Source organism: Pelodiscus sinensis, chromosome 22 (assembly GCF_049634645.1).
Source record: "Pelodiscus sinensis isolate JC-2024 chromosome 22, ASM4963464v1, whole genome shotgun sequence".
Classification (NCBI taxonomy): domain Eukaryota; kingdom Metazoa; phylum Chordata; order Testudines; family Trionychidae; genus Pelodiscus; species Pelodiscus sinensis.
Window position 1 is genome coordinate 6,454,514 of NC_134732.1, and position 21,514 is coordinate 6,476,027.

General features: G+C 49.6%; 1 protein-coding gene across 6 annotated transcripts in view; it reads right to left on the minus strand.

Annotated features, from left to right (window-relative positions):
* The window catches only part of ASTN2 (astrotactin 2), a 730,659-nt gene that overhangs the window by 159,366 nt on the left and 549,779 nt on the right, over positions 1 to 21,514 (minus strand). For all 6 annotated transcript variants that reach the window (XM_075905850.1, XM_075905849.1, XM_075905851.1 and 3 more), the window contains 2 exons: positions 20,900 to 21,033; positions 18,901 to 19,049 (listed from right to left, as the gene is read on the minus strand). In XM_075905850.1, coding sequence (XP_075761965.1) covers positions 18,901 to 19,049; positions 20,900 to 21,033 — 283 coding nt within the window. The remainder of the gene's footprint in view (positions 1 to 18,900; positions 19,050 to 20,899; positions 21,034 to 21,514) is intronic.

The following is a 21,514-nucleotide window of genomic DNA, read 5'->3' on the forward strand; positions in this document are numbered from 1 at the left end:
CTGTGCCAAGGGAATGCTTCTCCTGGTGATGCAGCCCCTTTATAGCCTCCGAATGCAGGCAGAGCAGTGCACAGGGGCCAGGTACTTTCCTTTTTGATGCATTCTAGTCTCATCCCTGGAGAGAATCCAAGACACAGGCATGCCCGACAGCCTTGCAACAGACTCTAAAGCAAGAAAATGAGAATAGCCATAGTACCAAAGATCCATTGACTTTTGCATTATTCCTCCAGCCCTGGCTAAGATGCTTCTAAGATTCATGTACAAGCCTCACCAAAGCCTCAGTCCAAGCATTTTAGCATGTGCATACTGTCAAACAAAGGAGCAGTATGGTTGACTCTAAATGGGAGCTGAGCTTTACACCATATTCCAACCATATCATCTTGCTCTCTACAACAGTGCTTTTCCATGAGGATGGTCCATTAAAGCTTTTACAACAGATGACTATTGACCTGCATTCATATGCCACAATCAGTCCAAATTCCAGGAGCAACCTTTACTCTAACTGTGTTGGACAGGATTGACTCTGGGCCCTGACTACTCCAGACCGGGAGAACCTTTATTCTAGGGGATGGTTTTATAAACAAAATGCCATGCTTGGTCTCACTAAGCTCCAATATAAAAAGTTCAGAGCCATTTTGGCTAGGAGGGAACATCCTACGGCTGTTGTTTCACCCAGTTCGCTTGTCTTCAGTAAGAGCCAGGACAATCTGAACCAACAATAGCAACATAAAAACATAGGAATGACTGGGTGAGACTAGAGGTTCATCTAGCCCAGCATCCTGTCTTCTGGCAGTGGCCAATGGCAGGTGCCCCAGCAGGAATGAACAGAACAGGTAGTTATCAAGTGATCCCTCCCGTCGCCCATTCCCGTAGGGATAGAATAGTGTAGCTGATTAACCAATAAGCAAAAGTCCCGAATAGGCAGCTGGTCCACGAGGGGTTTTTAAATTAGCTCCCTTGGCAGACCAGCTCCTACCTGGCAGGCTGCACTGCTGCTTCTGATACAGAGGCAACAGCGTGGAGTGGCAGGGAGCTCCTCAGGAGCAGGGCCGGAGCACGCTGGCTGCTGGCCCCACCCCCAGGGGACTGTAGAATAGTTGAGTAACTGATAGGAATTCATGAGGTTCATCGACTATTCAGTTAACCAATATTTAACATCCCTCGTTCCCAGCTTCTGACAAACAGAGGCTAACAGCCATTGATGGACCTATCCTCTATGAATTTATGAAGCTCTTTTTTGAATCCTGCTATAGCCTTGGATTCCACAAGCTCATCTAGCAAGGTGTTCCAGAGGCTGGCTGTGCATTAAGAAGTACAGTAAAACTCCATTAGTCCGGCATCCAATGCTCCGGGACTCCTGATGGTCCGGCACCATCAGGAACCCGGAAGTGCTGGGGCAGCCGGACAGGCATCCCCATTCAGCTGCTGCTGAAACTGACCAGCAGCTGAATCAGGGAAGTCGGGAGCAGAGCAGCTGGGGTGCTGCCAGGTTGGTCTCGTAGCACTGCCCCTCGGGGCTGCGGGACCAACCCGGCAGCACCCCAGCTGCTCTATTGCAGGCATCTCCGATTCAGCTGCTGCTGAAACTGACCAGCAGCGGCTGAATCAGGGACGCCTGGGGCAGAGCCGGACTATTGTAAGGGGGGGGCTATGAGGGGTCTGGGGTGGCATCCCCTCCCACCCCACTCCAGACCCCTCATAGCCCCTCCCTTCTGATAGTCCGGCATATCTGATAATCCGGCACCCCCTGGGTCCTAAAGGTGCCGAATTATCGGAAGTTTACTGTACTTCCTTTTGTGACGCCTTCAGTTAACACTATCCCTTAAAGCAGATGACATACCCCTGGCTCTGTCCCCATCAGCACACTTTTCAGTTCCCTACTTCAGACACTTATGAATGGGTTTTCCTGCTTATCAAACTACAGAGCCATTTGGGAGGATGGGAGGTGATGCCCTAATCCCAGGTCTGCCCCAAAGGCCTTCCTACAAGATAATGAATTGGAAATGCCCCACAGAAATGTGATTCAATGAAATACTGAGGCATCTACACCAGCCAAGAATCGCCTCCTCTCTTGCTTTCCAGGATTCAAAAATGACACTGGTAAGTGGAAACAACTACAGCTATCCCAGTGGGAGAAAATCAGTTCTCTCCAAATGAATGCAACGCCCAGAATTAACTACTTGCTAGGTATTATTTCATTACACCTCCCAGGAAACTTCTTCCAAAAATTTGACCTTTTCTTCAAAGACTTCCCGTTCTTTGTTTTTGTTTTTGCTTTTTTTTGGCTTTTTTTTTTTAAATAAGCCAACAGCTAAGTGTATTAGTACTCAGGAAAATCCTCTCTTTCTGCATGCAATGGGTACAAGAGAGGCAGCAGCTGTGCTTACTGACACACACTAACCTGAGCCTGGCTGGAGATGGGTTGTTCAGGTTCCATCCCACTTCAATTCTTGGTCTCTCGACTGAGACCATCTACAAGAGTGCTGGAATGGTGGGGTTTTGTCACCTGCAGACCTGCCTCCTAGGAAGTGAACTGAGGCCTGTTTGACACAAACCACCAAGAAGTTAGCCAATGGTAGCATTTGCTCAGTACTTTGCCCGGGAGGGTCAAGGCTCAACGATATCCCGTCACTAGTTCCCCACAGCCATCTAGTCTTCCTCTCCCTAGTGATGTTCAAAGACTTTTTAAGAGAGTTTATGACACCCCGACTCTGCATGAAGCAGCTACATATAATTCCCAGACTATGAAATCTAAACTTCCTGGCTGTCAGATTTTATCGCTTATGGTACACTGCTTTGAGACAAGAGCACCATGGTAAGAGAGACAAGCAGAACCTTGGAGCACCATACAAACAACCTTCTTAAAATCAATGCAGCCCAAGAGTATTTTCTTCCATTCCTAACCAGAAAATAACAAAAAAGACCCAAGTGCATTGGCCAAAAACAGCCAGAAGACTGAGCTTCACACAGCTGTGATCATAGGCCACAATTATAATACTTAGCTCTATTATATACATATTATACTAGAAGATTTACCCAACCTTGCTCAGATCCTTCCCTCAATTCATTTTTGTTTTTTTGGAAAATACAGTGAAAATGTCCATGCTTCATTTGAATCATTGCTATGGGGTGGTGGAGCTGCTTCTCAGCCTTCCTCCCAGGAGGAATTTAGGGTGATTGAGCCTGTACTTCCTTTGGCCTCCTGCTCACTGCCCTCCAGCATCGGATGTGGCTTTAAACCACCATCTAGCTCAGGGCTTCTTACACTTTTTAAGACTGAGGAACACCAAATAATGACTTTTTTTTTATGAGGAACACCAAGGATTTTTTGTTGAGAAAAAAAAAAAAAAGGGTCGTGGGGGAAAGTTATTGAGCAAACAAAAAAAGAGTCAGCCATTTTGAACTCTGTTGTTCTCCACGGCACACCTCCGACTAGGGTTGGCAGGCAGACCCCGCCAAAAAACCAGACACGCTTGGTCGTGGGCCGGGGGCGGGAGGGTGGGTGGGGTTGGACGGGTGGGGGGGTAGGGCAGGAAGCAGAGCTGACGGGGGTGGGGGGGTGTCCGGGGGCCGCGGGGCTGGCCGGGAGGAAGTGGCGGGACGGGAAGCAGAGCTGGGGGGAGGCCATGAGGCTGGAAGGGAGGGGGGGCCCGGAGGAAGGGGGGAATGAAGCAGACCTGGCTAGGGCGGGGGGGGCAGCCACTGGCCGCAGCTGGAGTCCTTCAGGCTGCGCCCCCGGCAGGCACTTCCTTTAGTTGCGAGCAGAAGCCGGGTGGGGGCGGGGGCGGGGGTGGGGGCGGGGCAGGGAGTCACTCCTTCCGCCCAGCTTCTGCACCTAACCAGAGGCTCCCAGGTAGGAGGTGGGGCCGCGATTGGGACTGGGAGCCCTGTGGTCGCATGCAAAAGCCGGGTGGGGGGAGTGGCTGGGAGTCCTGGCCCCCGCCCAGCCCTGCTCCACCTGGCTTTTGCACACGACCACAGGGCGCCCAGCGCCAGTCGTGGCCCCGCCTCCCCAGTCGCTCCCCTGCCCCCACCAGGCTTCCATCCGGCGCCCAGCCGGAAATTCAGAAAATACCGGACATTGCACATTGCACGTGTCCGGTATTTTCTGAATTTCTCTACCGGACAGATGGTGTTAATACCGGACTGTCCGGTAGAAAACCGGACACCAGGCAATCCTACCTCCGACTGCCTCATCGCACACCATTGTACCGCGATATACAGGTTAAGAAACACTGATCTAGCTGCTTTGTTTCAAAGTATGTTAGAAGTCTCTTGAATGCGGGAGATTGAAGGACCCTAGATGCTTCCCACATTATCGCTGCTTGGGCTTTGCTAGTTACAGGGCTAGTTAAGGGCCTCAGCCAGGGGTAGAGTCGGGCTAGTGAATATTTCTGAGGGCCTGTGGGACACTGGCAGCCCAGGTACCAGCTCATGCCAAGGTCCCTATGGCACAACTGAATGCTGACAGATGCACAGCTGGAAAGGTACCTGGCTCATCCGTGTACTGGAATTGTTAAACTGGATATTAGCTTTATGAAAACGCGCTTGGTGTTTAGAATTCATGAAATGCCTGTGAGTTGCTGCCTGGCACTGATCTCACATACAATACCTCTGTCCTGTGCCACAAGGCAATATAACTGTGTTTGCTCTGTAACTGCAAAAGAGACTGCTCTGAAATGCAAACCTCACCCTCAGGAGAGCAGCAGTCCCAAGTGTGAAGTACTAGATTACCACAGCGGGTGCTATCTCCTGCCCAACAAAAGGTGGGGCCCATACAAAGCAGACAAATCATTTTTGAACATCAGAGAACAAAAGACTGCTTTAACTGCTTGGACATTAGCTGCTGGTCTGCTCTAGGGAGTTATTTTGAAATAACAAGCGGAGCATGCACACCACCAAGCCTGTTATTTCAAAATAATAACTCCTGCTTTCTATGAGGAATAACGCTTATTTCAAAATATTTATTTTGAAATCGCGGTCGTGCGGACCCCGCACTGCTGCTGTTTTGAAATAACTACTCCCCAGAGTCATTCAAAGTAATTACTCCCCAGGGCATCCTGTGGCTCTAAGTCTAGGTAGTGCCTCAGATTAATTTTGAGGCTATCCCGTATTGAGGACATGCTATTTCAAAATAGCATTTCAAGAGCTATTATTTTGAAATCAGTTATTTCAAAATAATTTCCTCGTGTAGATTAGGGATCTTAAATATCGGTTAATTGAATAGTCAATTAACTTCATGAATTCTTACTGGTTACTTGACTATTCTATAGTCCCGGGGGGCGGGGCCAGCAGCCAGTGCACTCTGGCCTCACTCCCGAAAAGTCCCCTGCCACTCCGCGCTGCTGCCCTCTGAATCAGAGGCAGAAGCATGAGGTGTCAGGTGGGTGGTCCGGCTGCCTGTTGCCCCACACTGCTGCCTCTAATAGAGAGGCAGCAGTATGGGGTGGCAGCAGCCCCCATCCAAGGCAGGGCTGAGCTCCCAGACTCGGTGCAAGCCGGAACTGAGCCGGGCTACCTGCCCGCCTGGCTCCTAAAACACTTTAAATGCAGAGCCGCAGTGGGAGTCGGTCTCGGTTCCAGCGCAAGCCAAATCTGAGCCCAGCTGCTGGCCAACCTGCTAAAAATTAACTGACGGGAAGGGTGGGAATGCGTGTAGTTTGCAACATTAACCTGTAAGCTTTAGCTTATCGATTAATTGGTTAATCACCTACACTTTACATCCCTAGTGTAGACATGCCTTCGGAGGGCAAATCAAAGCAGTTGCAGGTTTAGGGACAACCAGAGCATGGCCATTCTGGCAAATAGCCATCGATGAACCTGTCCTCCATGAATGTATTCAATCCTTTCTTGAAGCCTGTTTTATTTTTGGCTTTTTACAGATTGACTGTGTCGTATGAAGCATTTTCTTATGCTTGTTTTTAATTTGCTGCCTATTAATTTCCCCAGGGTGGCCCCTAACGCTTGTGTTATGGGAAGGGATAAATAACAGTTCTCTACTCATCTGAGGAAGTGGGTCGTGCCCACGAAAGCTCATGATACTATCACTATACTTGTTAGTTTCTAAGGTCCTACAGCACTACTCATGTTTTTAACACTCCTTTCTCTAGTCACTCTCTCCATAGTTCATGGTTTTATCGAACTCTTTCATATGCCCCTTCTCTGTTTCTTTTCTCAACTGAACAGTTCCTGCCTTTTTAACCTCTCCTCCTCCTAGAGATGTAAAATCCTGTTTAATCAGAATTAGGTTTAACCGATTAACCGGGATCCTGGGCAGGGGACCATTCCAGCCCAGCTGGGGAAGCCCCCAACCTGCGGGGCTCCCACTCCCACCCCACATGGGGTTACCCATTCCCATCCCTACCTCTTACGGAGCTATTGAAGCACAAGTGCATGTGCATCAGACCCCACCCCTCACTCCTTTGCTGATGTCCAGAGACTCCACCTGTGACTACTGCAGGAGGGCTAATGAGCTTTACAGGGGAACAGGGGGGAGCTCTCTTCTGGAGAGGCCCCATTCATTCTGCCTTAGCTTGACACAGCATCCTCTGGATCCACATGAGCATGGCAGGAGATTAATGCCATTTGGCTTTGGCACGCTGCCCACAAGTCAATCTGCCCCTGTTGTTCCTCCTGTTCCTTATAGTGACATTGACAATCCCTCCTACCCCACCCGCTTCTGGAGATGAGGTAATCTATAATTTAAAGAGGGGAAAACAGCAGGAGAGAAATAAGACAGTGTAAGCAGCCTCAGACTCTGTTTACTCAGTGCCTCAAGGACAAGCTTAATCCGACTTACTGGAACCTGTGTGATTTCTAATGCATTGATTAGCTCACAGAACACAGTACCCACCTTTATTAGCTGGACTGAGGATAAGTCACATTTAAACCAACCACACAGTCTGCAGCTGGACTGGATTCAGAAAGTTCCAGGCCTACAGGATCTCCACCTAGCTTCCAGCAATGGGGGCTTGTCCTAGTGTTAGATTGCCCAGAGATGATGAGGCAGACGTAAGCTTAGTCTACACTTAAAAGTTTAAAGCGCTGCGGTGTTTTACACTGAAAGTGTGACCATGCATGGGCGCTGGAGAGAGCTCTCTGTTAACCCCCTCTACAAGAGATGTAACTGAGGCTACGTCTAGACTGTAAGCCTCTTTCGAAAGAGACTTTTTCGACTTTTGAAAAAGCCTCTTTTGAAAAAGAGCATCTAGACTACAACCAGTACTTTCGAAAAAGCAAGCTGCTTTTTTGAAAGAGAGCACCCAGGCAGTCTGGATGCTCTCTTTTGAAAAGGCACAGTTTGCATTACATAGCACCTTTTTTCAAAAGAGCACTATTTGATCTGAGGAAGTGGGTCTGGTCCACGAAAGCTCATCATCTAATAAACCATCTTGTTAGTCTTTAAAGTGCTACATTGTCCTGCATTTTGCTTTCGAAAAAAGGCATTCTTTCTTGTAAAACGAGGTTTTCCACGGTCGAAAATACTGCCGTGTTCTTTCGGTTTACTTTCGAAAGAACATGGCAGCAGTCTAGATGCAGGTAAAGATTTTTCGAAAAAAGGCCACTTTTTTCGAAAAATCTCTGAAGTCTAGACACAGCGCTGTAGCCTGGTTCGCACTAGCGCTTTATAGTGCTGCAACTTGCTGTGCTTGGGGGCGGGGGTGTTTTTCCACACCCCTGAGCCAGACAGTTACAGCGCTGTAAAGTGCCAGTGTAGACTTAGCCTAAGACTTGCCTGCTGGGCTTGTGGTGCAGGGCATTGAATGTAAGTCAACACTGCAATAAAACAACCCCAGCTGGCCCTTATCTAGGGTTGCCAGATGGTTTAACCAAAAAATACCAACTCCCCCCCCCCCCCAAAAAAAAAAAAACCCAATAGGGAAAGAATTCTGTTGAGAAAAAAAAAGGGGGAAACCAAAGTTGTTGAAAAAAAAAAAGGACCCCGAGAGTTATGAAGCAAAAAAAAAATTAAAAAACCAGCATGCCCCCTTTAAGAAATGCCTTTGAGGCTTTTTGCTGGCAGCCATCTTGTTTTCTTGCTCTGAGCCAGAAGATAGCTCCCCTGCAGAACCAGGTAAGCGGGCTGAGCCTGGGCCCGGTTGCTGAGTGTGTGTAGGGTTGCCAGGTGTTCGGTATTTTCGCCTCCTGGTAGGAAAAATATCAGAAAATACCGGACATTTTAGGTGTCTGGTATTTTCTGAATTTTTTATCGGACAGGAGGCAAAAATACCAGACTGTCTGGGTCAATACGGGACACCTGGCAACCCTACCCTTACCAGCTGGCCCAGTCTTGCAGACTGTGGGATTTTCAATGTGCAGTGAGATGTACCCAAATTCAGGGTAATTTTACAGCCCTGCAGCTCAAGCCCCAGGGATCCAAGTCAGCTGAGATGGACCAACTACAGGTGTTTCATTGCAGTGTAGACATACCTGTCTTCATAGCAGGAAGCTGCTGAAAGGCGAGCAAGCTAAGCCTGGCAAATGCAGAAAGGGCGAGGCTGTGGTCAACAGGAGGCCTCTGCTCTTTGTGAGCTGGGAGCTACTCCCAGCAAGGAAATCTCCCAGAGCTGGTTTCCTGTTTGTCACTGGCAGGACACCGCTGTGAGGAAGCTCACCCGGCTGGATACTTCTTGGCAAGGGTGCGGGACATGGCTGTGAGGAAACTCATGCTGGGGCAATGTGCGTTATACTTGGCAGAGCGCTATTGGTTTGATGGATGTTCACATGGGTGTCCCAGCTGGCAAACACTGGGCACTGCTGTGAGGATGCACCCACTGGAGTTAGCATGTCTGTGGTCACTGGCAGGCCAGGGCTGGGGGCGCTCAGGGGATGGCAGGAGCCAAAACCAAACTGACAGGAAGGCAGAATGTGAAAGAATGCTGGCCAGCACACAGCAACACCACAATTCAACAACCCCCATACAGGCCAGCACACAGCAACACCACAATTCAACAACCCCCATACTGGCCAGCACACAGCAACACCACAATTCAACAACCCCCATACTGGCCAGCACACAGCAACACCACAATTCAACAGCCCCCATGCCGGCCAGCACACAGCAACACCACAATTCAACAACCCCCATACAGGCCAGCACACAGCAACACCACAATTCAACAGCCCCCATGCCGGCCAGCACACAGCAACACCACAATTCAACAGCCCCCATGCCGGCCAGCACACAGCAACACCACAATTCAACAACCCCCATGCCGGCCAGCACACAGCAACACCATAATTCAACAATCCCCATGCCGGCCAGCACACAGCAACACCACAATTCAACAATCTCCATGCCAGCCAGCACACAGCAACACCACAACTCAACAACCCCCACGCAGGCCAGCACACAGCAACACCACAATTCAACAACCCCCATGCCAGCCAGCACACAGCAATACCACAACCTGATAACCCCCACGCTGGCCAGCATCCACCAACTCAACACCCCCACACTGACCATCACCCAACAACACAACAATCTCCACTCTGGCCAGCACCCAACAACACAACATAACAACCCATACTCTGGCCAGCACCCAGCAACCCCCAGTCTGGCTAGAACCCTACAACACAACAATCCCCACATTGGCCAGCACATAGCAACACAACAACCAATAACCCCCACGCCAGCCAGCACACAGTAACACAACAACACCTGGCAATTCACAACAACACTCACATCCATCAGCACAGTAACATAATCTCCACACCTGCCGAAGCACAGCAATACAATACACAAACCCGCCCACAGACAGTAATGCAACAATCCCTAGACCTGCCAATGCACAACAACACAAGATCCATATCGGCCAGCACAGCAACAAAATCTTCATGCCTGCGAATGCAACAATGCCTATAAGCATAGGCATTGTTGCATTGTTGCCAGCACACAGTAAAACAACCTCTATGACCCCAAAGCAGAACACAACTCCCACACCTGCAAATGCAGAGCAACATAACACTAACGCCCACCAGTACAGTAACACAACAACCCCATGCCCACAAATGCAGGGCAACACAACAACCTCATGCCTGCTAACACACAGCAACACAACAATGCCCATGCCGGCCAATACACAATAATACAATAATAACTCTCTTGCCTTCCAACACAAAGTAGCGCAACAACAACCCTGTTACCCTTTGGTGCACAGCAACACAACAACTACTATGCCCACCAGCACACAGCGACGCAACAGCCAAATCTGCTAACACACAGCAACAAACATCAACCATGCCCGCCAATGCTCAGCAACATGACATCCACATCTGCCAACACACAGCAAGATCCCAGTGACTCCCCATCTCCCCACAGAACAGCAATGCCAGCTCTCTAGCCTGCTATGTGAGTGTTATAGACACTGTCCAGCTGCCCTGTGGTATCTCGGGAGCGTGAGTGTCAGCCTCAGGTCAGACTGTGAGAAACCAGGGCACACCCCCCAGACTGGCTACGAGCTCTGCATTTAGATTTCACTAACCAAGTATCAACTGTGAACTCCTCAGGGACTATAACAGCCTTAATATGAAGTTACTGATAGGGACTCTGCCCTGTCTTGCCACCCAGGTGTGTCCACTTTTGTGACAGATTGTCCCTCGCACCAAGTATCCCGGCAATCATCAGGTTACTCCCAGGCCCAAAGCACTAGTTACTTACCGACATCCTCTACTACAAATAATGCTTGGAGCAAATGCTATAATTATGTAGCTAAAGATTTGTAGCTAGGTAAAGAAATGAGAGTTCTCAACAATGCTAAGGCAGGTAAGGACACACACACACACGCATACAAAAAAGTTCGTCTTAGATTTTAAAATGTAATAGAAAATATCCTCATAATCTTTGCCTCCAGTGTCTGAGCAGCATACAAATTAGGGATGTAACAGTGTAGCTAATTAACCGATAAGCAAAAGCTTATAGGTTAATGCTACAGACTACATGTGTTCTCCGCCCCGCCCCCCCCCGCACACGCACACACACACGTGTACTCTCCTTGCCAGTACATTTTTAATGGGCTGGCCAGCAGCTCGGCTCACGCCTGGCTCACGCCGGGTCCAGGACCTATACCCTCTGCGGCTCTGCATTTAAAGCGTATTAGGAACCAGGTGGGCAAGCAGTCCGGCTTAGTTCCCACTCATGGCAGTCCGGCTTAGTTCCCACAGGAACCTCTGCCTCTACATCAGAGGCAGCAGCGCGGGGCAACAGGTAACCGGTCCGTGAGGGAAGCTGGTTTTTAAACTGGCTCCCCTTGCAGACCAGCTCCCACCTGGGCTGGAGCACGCTGGCTGCTGGCCCCGTCCCCAGGAACTATAGAATAGTTGAGTAACCGATACGAATTCAAGAGTTTAATTGACTATTCAGTTAACCAATATTTAACATCCGAGCATAAATACAGTTCTTCTTCCCGTCTGCCAGCACTGAGGCCATTTAGAAACCTAAGCCACCCACCCCAGTGCTCCCCTGTCCTTGCATCTCTGAACTGTGGTTGGGGGTATGAGGAGAACCTTCTTCCTGGTGAAATGCCCCCTTGTGGAGAAGGCCTAAAAAAGGCCTAAGCACCCATGTCTGCCCTAGATAGAACTCAGCTGACGACAGGAATTCCCTTGTAAGTCTTAGTCCTATTCTACCCTATGCCCTGCCCCTCCCTCCCATTGATCTAAGATACACAACTTAAGGTATGTGAAGAGCGTAGCTGAAGTCAGTGCACTTATTGCGGTGTCTTCCATGTAGTAAGGTCAGCAACTGATACTCTCCCATTAACTCCACCTACTCTTCTCATCCAGGTGGAGTACCAAAGTCGACGAGAAAAAACTCAGAGGTTGATTTATCATGTCTAAGCAGACATGATCAATTGACCACTGGTAGACTGATCACTGCAGCATCAATCCACTGTGTAGTGGAGACAAACCCTTATTTTCAAGGGAGGGGAGGGGGAATCAGCAACAAAGTCTTTGGTTTACCCCAGACCATCTGATGCTTGACAGGCTTTTCTTGTTAGGAGGGACACCACACCTTGGGTTGGAAACCAACATTTCACACTAGATGTGTTTCTTCTGTTTGGCACTGAATGTAGTTACAGAGGCTTACAATGCAAACGCTCCGATGTTACCTTAAAATATAGGGTGCAGAGCTTATGCTGGAGATAAATGCATGCAGGAAATCACAAGCATGCCACACAGTCTAAATGCTAAACAGTCTCATCACTCCGATGCCTGCTTTAACAATACGAACATGCAGGTGAGCCCAGCCACGCCTGTGTCAGTGTTGAGTGGAGACACTTGCAGATCTTAGCACAAGCCGGCTCCTGCTCTGCCAGCACCACAAGTACATTTAGTTATTTTATTTTTAAACCCATTACTAATGTGGCTATTTTGATCTGAAGCCCTAAAAATCCATCCAAACTTCGTCCCCCTGATGAGATGAACAGGAATTGGGATGCGAGACGTTACATTTAATCATCCCCTTTATTCCTAGACAGGGGCTGGTTAACAAGGAGGCTTTTCTTCTCTCTGACCGATGTGTCAGGCAGGGAGCACGCAGCCAAAGTTTGTTCCTTTCTCCTCCTCTGAGGGGATCACAATGCTGAGCTCTTGTTCTTCCAGGAGCTGGCTTGGCATGGAGCTGTGTATTGCACTGATGCTATATTGCCACAGGGCTCCAGAAACCTCCGCTCTGAGCAGCACCTTTGTAAGGCTATGTCTAGACTGCAGGCTTCTTTTGGGAGAAGCTTTTCCAGAAGAGATCTTCTGAAAAAACTTCTTCTGAAAGAGAGCGTCCACACTGCCAAAGCGCATCGAAAAATTGATCTGCTTTTCTGAAAGATAGTGTCCACACTGAATGGATGCTATCTCGCATTTCAGCTGTGATTGCTATGGACAGAATGGCCACCAGGGCACCTGTGCTTTTCCACTTTCCTCTTCTTTCAAAATAACTCCCTCTTCCCCGTCCACACACATCTTATTCTTTCGAAAAAACGCGATTGTAGTGTGGACATAATTGAAGTTTTTCTGAAAAAAACTCTGTAGTGTAGACATACCGCAAAGGAGACAAGTCACTGAGGACACCAGCTACAGGGAGAGAAACCCACAAATGGGAAAGGAGAGCCCAGATCAACTGTCTCAGCACTGAATTGTCCTGGAGATTCAATATCCCTCATCTCTAGGAGTTGCTCTGTGTGGGATAAGTTGCAGGGTTACCTTGACACTGTCCATGGGGCTGACATGGGACAGCAGTTTCACGGAACAGAGCTGGTTTCAAGGGGAGGTGCATGAACTATCAAGCACGAACAAAGTCCTGTAGTAGAATAGGGGTTTCAGTGTCAGGAAGGGGAGATTTTAGAAGGACTCACTCACCCACGCCAATTTAAAAAGAATCCAAAGGTTTCCAACTCTGTCACTATCTTTTTGTTCTGTGTTTTGTACAGCACCTAGCACAGAGTCCTGGTCCAGGACTGGAGTTCCTAGATGCTGCTGCCGTACAAATCACAGTGGGCAGGTAGGACACTGCTCTAACTGTGTGGGACATGTCAGGGTGCTGCAGCACAAGAGAGGCCTTATTGAGGTTCTTCAGATTGGGATGGGCTATCAGGTGGGCATTCAAAGCCAGGCATCTTATTCCTTAGACTGCCACAGTGGCCAAACCTGACCTGGAAGATGGACACGGGATCTGGCAAGACCACTCACCCAGGCTATAAACAAGCTGCAGAGAAAACAAGTTTGGAGACAGATCTACCTCAGTAAAGAAGAAAAAAAAGCAACGACAGCAACTCTCAGAGTTCAGGTCAACTGACCTGGGTTCAGGAGGCTCAGGCTGTAGGTCGTAACAGAGCAGGGTAGAAGTTCAAGGTTGGGCCCAGGCTCCAACATCCTCCCCTTCACAGTCTAGAGAGCCTGAATGCCTGCACTATTTTTAGGCCCATTCCATGAACCTAAGTCAGTAGCCCTGGGCTCTGAGAGGCACTGCTGTGCTGTGGTGGGTTTTTTTTCTTTCGGTGTGAACATACTCTGGATGAATGAGGACTGTCCCTGGGTTCTGGGGTCTTTGACCTCGCTTGCTGGGTTGAACAATCCGGCTCATGACCACAGTGACTGTCAGGTGTTCCATGTATTGCAGGGCTGTTACCTGCAGGTCAGGCTTCTGAACCCAACCTGGACAGGCCACAGATCTCCCATCCTGGAGAGAGGCGTGAGAGATGCGGGACTAATGGCTGTTACTGTCTCCTGGCTGTTTGTGGTCTACACCTAAGGAAGCCCCCGGTCGTCTGTCTCGGCGCTGAATTAGCTGGGAGACGGATCGTTCCTCACCCTAGAAGGACTTGCTCTGTTTGTGGTAAGTGGCAGGGATATCTTGCCACTGTTCATGTCACAACTCCTGTGCGGAGGGACTCAGGTTACTCCTCAGGGCAGCCTGCCTGATCCAGACAATAGCACTAGGGCCATTCACAAAACCTAGCCACCCCACTGCTCTCTCTGAACTGGGGTTGGGGTATGAGGAGTACCCCGTCACACTTCCATCTCTGTATCCCCTCCCATTTTTTTTTCAGCTTCTGAGGAAGTGAGTTGTAGCTCACAAAATGTGCTAGTCTTTAAAGTGCCACTGGACTCTTTGTTGCTTCTGCCTGATGAAATTCACCTGTGAAGGGACCTGCAAAAGGCCTAAGCACCCATGTCTGCCCTAGACTGAGGACATAGATGGGAATGAACTGGTACACGGGACCAATGTAGATTGTACATAGGGAGGGGGAGAGGAAATGCTGTTAGCATGTGTTTGCCCAGCGTCTATTTTAAATAGGGCTTTGATCCAGACTGAGGTGCCCATGATATACACAGTGTACAGGAAGCAGGAGGAAGGATGGTCTTATACTGTGTGAGATCTGGAGATCTGGGTTCAGCTCCTGGCCCTGTCACAGGTTGTCTGTGGGACTTGGGGCATGTCATTGTACATGGGAGCCTCCGAAGTCAGTCAGGGAGGCCGCACCTCGTGGTGCAGGAACTGAGGGAGTACACCGGGCCTTGGCTGGAGATCAGAAGGGGGCTCTAAACAGCAAAGAAGTGAGGCTTTACAACAGCCTCCCATCAGGAGCAAGAGCGAGGCAAAGACACTTTCTTGATACATTTGATACATTTCGGAAGAGGGTTACCTGGCAGAATCACCTGCAATAACAGGGGAATAGATCTGAGGCCCTGACATGTTCCTTCCAGTCCTGCATTCCTGTGTCCCTATGTTCCACTGACTCTCCATGAGATCTGGTCTTGAAAAATTCCACCTGTGATCTCCCAGAACTTCCCTTCTCCATCTCTAAAATGAGGACAAGGGTCCTTCCTTTTCACCGATCCTTTGCCTGCCTTGCCTTGGATGTGTCTGTGCAGCACCTGGCACAATAAGAGCCCATCTCCGTTGGGGCCTCTGTGAACTACTGTAACAACAATGGACAATAATAATCATCTACAGCTATGTCTAGACTGCAGGCTTCTTTCAGAAGAAGCTTTTCCGGAAAAGATCTTCTGAAAAAACTTCTTCCGAAAGAGAGCGTCCACACTGAATGGTCGCTATCTCACATTTCAACTATGATTACTATGGACGGAGTGGCCACCAGGGCACCTGTGCTTTTTCCTCTTTCCTCTTCTTTTGAAAGAACTCCCTCTTCCCCGTCCACACACATCTTTTTCCAAAAGAGCTCTTTTACAAAAAGGCTTCTTCCTCGTAGAATGAGGTTTACCAATGTCAGAAAAACCCCTGTGTTCTTTCGATTTTCTTTTGAAAGAACGTGATTGCAGTGTGGATTCAAGTTTTTTCAGAAAAACGGAAATTTAAAAAAAAACCCTTCTGTTGTGTAGACATAGCCTCAGTGTGAAACAAACGGGGATTTGGACTGAAGTGGAACTGGAATAAAGAAATGAAAAGCAAGTAGCATGGAGTTCTTGCTGCCCCACTCTTCTTCCCCCTTTGGTGGTTCTTAACTTTAGACTCCTTCCTCCAGAGGAGTTTTGGAGTAACAGAAAACATTTTCCAGACCTAATATTAGTTCCAGATGTTCACAGGCATTTTGGTTTGTACCTCACTCTGTAAAACACATTTTCTCTCTCTCTTTTTTCTTGAGCGTAGAGCCTGCCTCGTTGATGACATAATCTGCCAGCAGCCCAGCCAGGGCGCACATACGCGCCCGCGCATTCTCCCTTCGAGCCTCATGTTCGAACAAAAAGCATCACTCATCTACCAAACGGTCACGCGCACGGAGCTGTGAGTAATTTCCACAAACTGTAGTGAACAGTCTGGGATGTGATTGCTCCATCTTCTTTTCTGGCTGCTGAGCATCGCGTCGCTCTCTCCTCCACTGCATGGTGTTGCAAGTACGGTTTGCTTTGTGCACAAGTTCACCTCAGGAACGGCCCTGATAACGTAAGATATTTTGAGGGCTGCGTTCTTCTAAGCAGTTGTAATAAGCCCTTAAAAACATGAGCAGCCAGAGAGTTGGATGGGCAGGTATTCCTGGAGAGGCCTTCACTCCCCTTTGTCCTGCACACCGAGACAAAGAATAGTGGGACTGGCTCCTGACCCTGCTCCATAACTTGAAGAAGAGGATACAATTATTTTTGGCTCAGAGAAAGGGCCTTGTCTTGCCAGCGGAATAGGAGGCCAAGGGTTTCGTCGAGATTAGATGCTGGAGACTGTGGGGGACAGGCAGAGGGCCAGATGCCAGACATGGGCAAAGCCTGCCATGCAGCCAGAGGATGGGTTGGCGCAGTGCTAGCAGAGGGCACTGCCAGCAATTGCAATAGTAGGAGGTTGTGACTAATTCTTCTTTTAAAAATACAGATTCTCTTCCCACTCCCAGCACCTAGAGATCTCAGGAATAAACTCCAGCAGCATCGAGAGCATAGCTGTTTTCGGATAGGAGGGCTATGCTGTTAAAAGAACCCTGTGGTCTGCAGGGCGGCGGGGGTAGCCATATGCCCTGCTGACAGCAAAAGAAGTAGGGAAAACCTCAACTTGCCCAAGCACAGAGGCACAGATTTTCCAGAGGGTTCATTTTTTATGAAGCACAGAGGCCACTCAGAGTCTCCGGTGAATGGTAGCGGTATGAGAAAACAAGAGAAAGACAGTCTCGATGGGAGGCACCGGGGGCTCAGAGTAGCTGTGCACCTGCAAGTCCAAATGCAGTCAGATTCCTGGTATTTAAATGGCCCCACATTACTAAGCATCTGTACTACAGAGGCTTGGTTTTCATTGTCAGAGGAAAGACCAGTGCATCTTTCTGAGGTCTCTGATCACACGTGCGGAGCCTTCACTATGGGTGGTCAGAATTGGTGCCCTTCTGGCCTATCCTAAAGTACATTTCCAAACATGGAGGCTGTGTCTACATTGGCACCCTTTTCCGGAAAAGGGATGCTAATGAGACGTCGGAATTGCAAATGCCGCGGGGGATTTAAATATCCCCCGCGGCATTTGCATGAACATGGCTGCTGCTTTTTTCCGGCTCGGGGTTTTGCCGGAGAAAAACGCCAGTCTAGATGGGATCTTTGGAAAATAAACCCTTTTCTGCAAGATCCCTTATTCCTACTTGAAAGGGAAGAACAGCTGGCACCAAAAGTCCCTGCTGGTATAATTTGGTGCAGCTTCATCAGTTGCACCAGTTTACACCAGAAGAGAATCTGGCCCATAGAGTCTCAGAAAATTACAGCGTGAACCCCCCATGCTCCACAATAGCCACCAATCACTAATAATGAATCTGGATGGCCCCAGCCCAGCTGAGAGCAGGATTTGGTGCTGAGATGATGGTGATGGAGCGTTTCTGACGGAGTCATCACACATTCAGAGTCCCAATCTACAGTCACTAGCCTGCGGCTTGGCGCACCAATACTCATGTCCAACCCATTTAGATGCAAAGGTGTGTCAAAGGTGGAGCCATTTTTGACAGCGACTGGGGCAAAGAGTCACATGGTCACATGCGTGTTCCGAGGGCACTGAGCCTATGCCAGAGAAAGAGCAGCAATGAGGAAACTGTCTCGAACCAGCTGGCCTCTAGCAGCCTATGGTCACCAGCGCAGATGCTGTGGGCAAGTCAATGCAGGCCTCATGGAGAAACTCAGTTGATGAACATGAGATGGGGAGGCAGAAATCACCAGGAAAAACAAATGTAAAAATCCTACTCACATGTAAACCCAGCGTTCCAAGGAAAGCCTGCAATGTAGAAACTCTCCCGTGCACCACGACTTTTGACTTTCATGGTTCAATGAACTCCGAATCCTCCATTAATTGCAATGTAAGGGACTCTCCCTAGTTTTCCCACCCAGCAGAATTAGAGCAGCAGCTTTCAACGCCTTCCGTGCTAAGTTTTAGAACATATCATTTTAAATTATTCACTCAGACCCATTCACAAGTCTCACACCCTTCCACTTTGACTCACAGGCCCCTGAATCGTAGTCTGAGTCTCAGCAAAAACATTCACAAGCCTCAGTTCTGTGGTTCTAGCTAAATTACAAAGCCAGGTGAGTTTCAGGTGCTGTTAGAGAAACTGCACAGCTGAAGCTGACGTCTCTCAGTGTACTAAGTTGCCCAGTTATTATAACTGTGCGTACTTCTGAAGTGCAAATAATGTGTTTGCAGTCACCCAACACTTTCCCAAGTAACAGAACCTTCAGAAACAAAATACAGGACTATGCTACACTAGACTAACACAGCTACATTTCTAGAACCTTCAGAGACCTTCCTCAGCCGTTCCCAAAGAAGGCGGTTTGACACCACGCTCCCCGAAGCGTCTGCACTACGTACCCATCTTTATGAAGCCAACAAAACCCCGAGAGCGGAGATCAGACCCATCTACAGTCAGGGATCCAGGGCGCAGGATCGGTTAGATTGCTGTGAAACTCGCAGGGCAGCTGCCCCTTGCCCTCACCTACCTGTGTAGAGGTCAGTGTCCGTGTACTCATCAACCTTCTTGTGGTGAAGGATGTAATCCGAGACCTTCGTCCCGATCGCCGGCTGGACATCCAGCCACTCCAGAGAGACCACGGTGCTGGAGGGCTCGACGCTGGGGGATAAGCGCAACCTGGGCAGGACACAAACAAGGCAGAACTTAGGCAGAAGCCCACACACGTCTGCCCGCATGCACACACGCACAAGAACATGATAAACAAGGGGAGGGTGGAACACACAAGAAAGGAAACTTTCAGCTGACTGTCTGCCAGCTGGGGTCAGATCCTGCTCCATAACCGTTCCCTCCTCCACCTGTCTCCTGAACAGCCTTGGCCTTGGGACTCCTTCTGAATCCGCGTCTCTGTGCTGTGCTGATTGAGGGTGACCCCCTCATTTCACCTGAGGGGCGCTCCCTCCTCTGTTACCACCCTCCGAACTACTTCCCTGCAATCTCAGATCAGAGGCCGGGGAGGCCTGGATCAGTGACCTTACGGAGAACGGAGTGGAAGAGGAGAGGGAGGAAGTCAAACTTCCCCTTGGTGTATCTCCCTGCAACCCAGCTAAAGCCAGCAGACTGGGTGTAAGCGTAATGGGAGTGAAGGGATGCAAGAGGAGAGTGTGCATGCCCAAGAGTGTGTCTGGTGGGTGCTTGCAAGAGGCCTTGTGAGCAAGGCTGAACTTGGGTGTAAGCAAAAGAGCGAGAGGGATGGAGATGTGCAAAGTGTGAGTTCGAGTGTGTGGGAGCAGGTGTGTGAAGGGGAGAAAGGGGGCTGGTTCTTAGTCGATGTTGTGAAGGCCAAGACTATAAAAGGGTTCAAAAAGAGCTAGATATGTTCAAGGATAGGTCCATCAATGGCTTTTAGCTGGCATAGGAAGGAATGGTGTCCCTAGCCTCTTTGCCAGAGACTGGGAGTGGGCGGCAGGGGAGGGCTCGCTGGGCAATTGCCTGTTCTGGTCATTCTCTATGGGACACCTGGCTTTGGCCGCTGTCAGAAGAGAGGTTCCTGGGCTGGATGGACCTTTCCTCTGACCCAGCGGCTGTTCTTATGTGTCTTGTATCACAGAAACGTAGGAACGGAGGGACCTCAAGAGATCATCTAGCCCAGTCCCCTGCCTGCACGGCAGGACTAAATATAACATCAGCATCATCACTGACAACAGTGCAAAAGAGGCTGATGAAATCCCACCAGATCAGAGTGGCGCCTCCTTTGACGGCAGCCAGTGACAACACGCGGAGCAGGGCTATGAACTGGGCTCTGAGAGTACAAATGTGGTCGCTGAACGCAGGATGGGAAATCGATGGCGCCTGAGGATCCTGGCTCACGCCAGCGATGTTCTCGTCCTCGTGCAGCGCTGGAGCCGGTCCCTCTTCCTGCTGCCTCAACTAATTCCCCATCGCTTTGCTCCTGGCTTGTTCTCCCTCCGACAAGCCACAGTGACTTGCATTGTAACTCCATTTCTTTCACTGTTTGAAATCCCATTCTACAGGCCGCGCTAATAAGGTGATGAAAAACACGAAAGGAACCTGCCAGGGCCACAGCCAGCATCAGGGTTTCTGGAAGGCAAGATGCACTGGACTGAGGACCTAGATTTGAATACAGGAGCCAGGAAATGCCTGTGAGTAAAGGGTCATCTTGAGGGGGGCGTGGAGCATGGGTCATCCTCCCTACCTCTGCAGGCCCCGCCCCTGCCCTGCTCCACTCCTCCCCAAGCTCCGCCCCCGCTCCATGACTGCTCTGCTGCTGTGGAGAAGCCAGCACGGTGGAGCCGGCTGCTGGGCTGCTCCGGCTCCTCCCATCTGCGTGGTGAGTACGGGATGGAGGCGACTCCTGCTGCTGCCATGTCAGGCCCCTCATAATCCTCCAGGTCTCTCCCATCCGTAGGACAGTCGGTATGGACGGGATGGCTCAGGCCACATAACCCCACAAGGGGACTGACTCAATGTGACCACCCCACAGACCCCATTCAGCAAAAGATACATACACGGGCTGTGGGAGAGGACTGCAGTTTGGGAGTCCGTTCTCGTCGAAGGCGTTGAGGTCACACCTGCACCAATCCTCGATAACGTCTCCTTTCCCTGAGCACCAGTACGAGCTCATCAGGGCTCCTCTGAAGGCCTGGATAGTTTTAGTAAAAAGAAGCAAATGTGTGAACACTTAGCACTCAGAGAAGCCAGCCAGCACCCAGTCCTGGCCCTGCCCCCATTATTAGTGTCAGTATCATTATATCTGGGAAGGAAGGGCCTGTGGAAGTGGCAGGACTCAAGAGACCTAGGTTTAATTCCTAGCTCTGCTACAGAGTTCCCATGTGTCCTTGGGAAAGTCATTTAATCTGTGGGCTTCAGCTCCCCCATCTGCACAATGGTCTTATCTCAACTGCCTAGACTGTACTCTTCTTCCAACAGGCTCTGTCTCTCACTACGTAGCTGTACAATGCTGACCACAAAGGGAGTCTTTTGAGACATAAAAGGGGTCATATGGCCCCTGGCACTCTTCTGCTGGAGGACAAGGTTATGCCTAATCTCAGTAAGTCTGGGCTCCCTTTGTCTCCCCTGAAGTTTCAGCAGGATGTACGACTGTTCTTTACTCCGAACTTGAA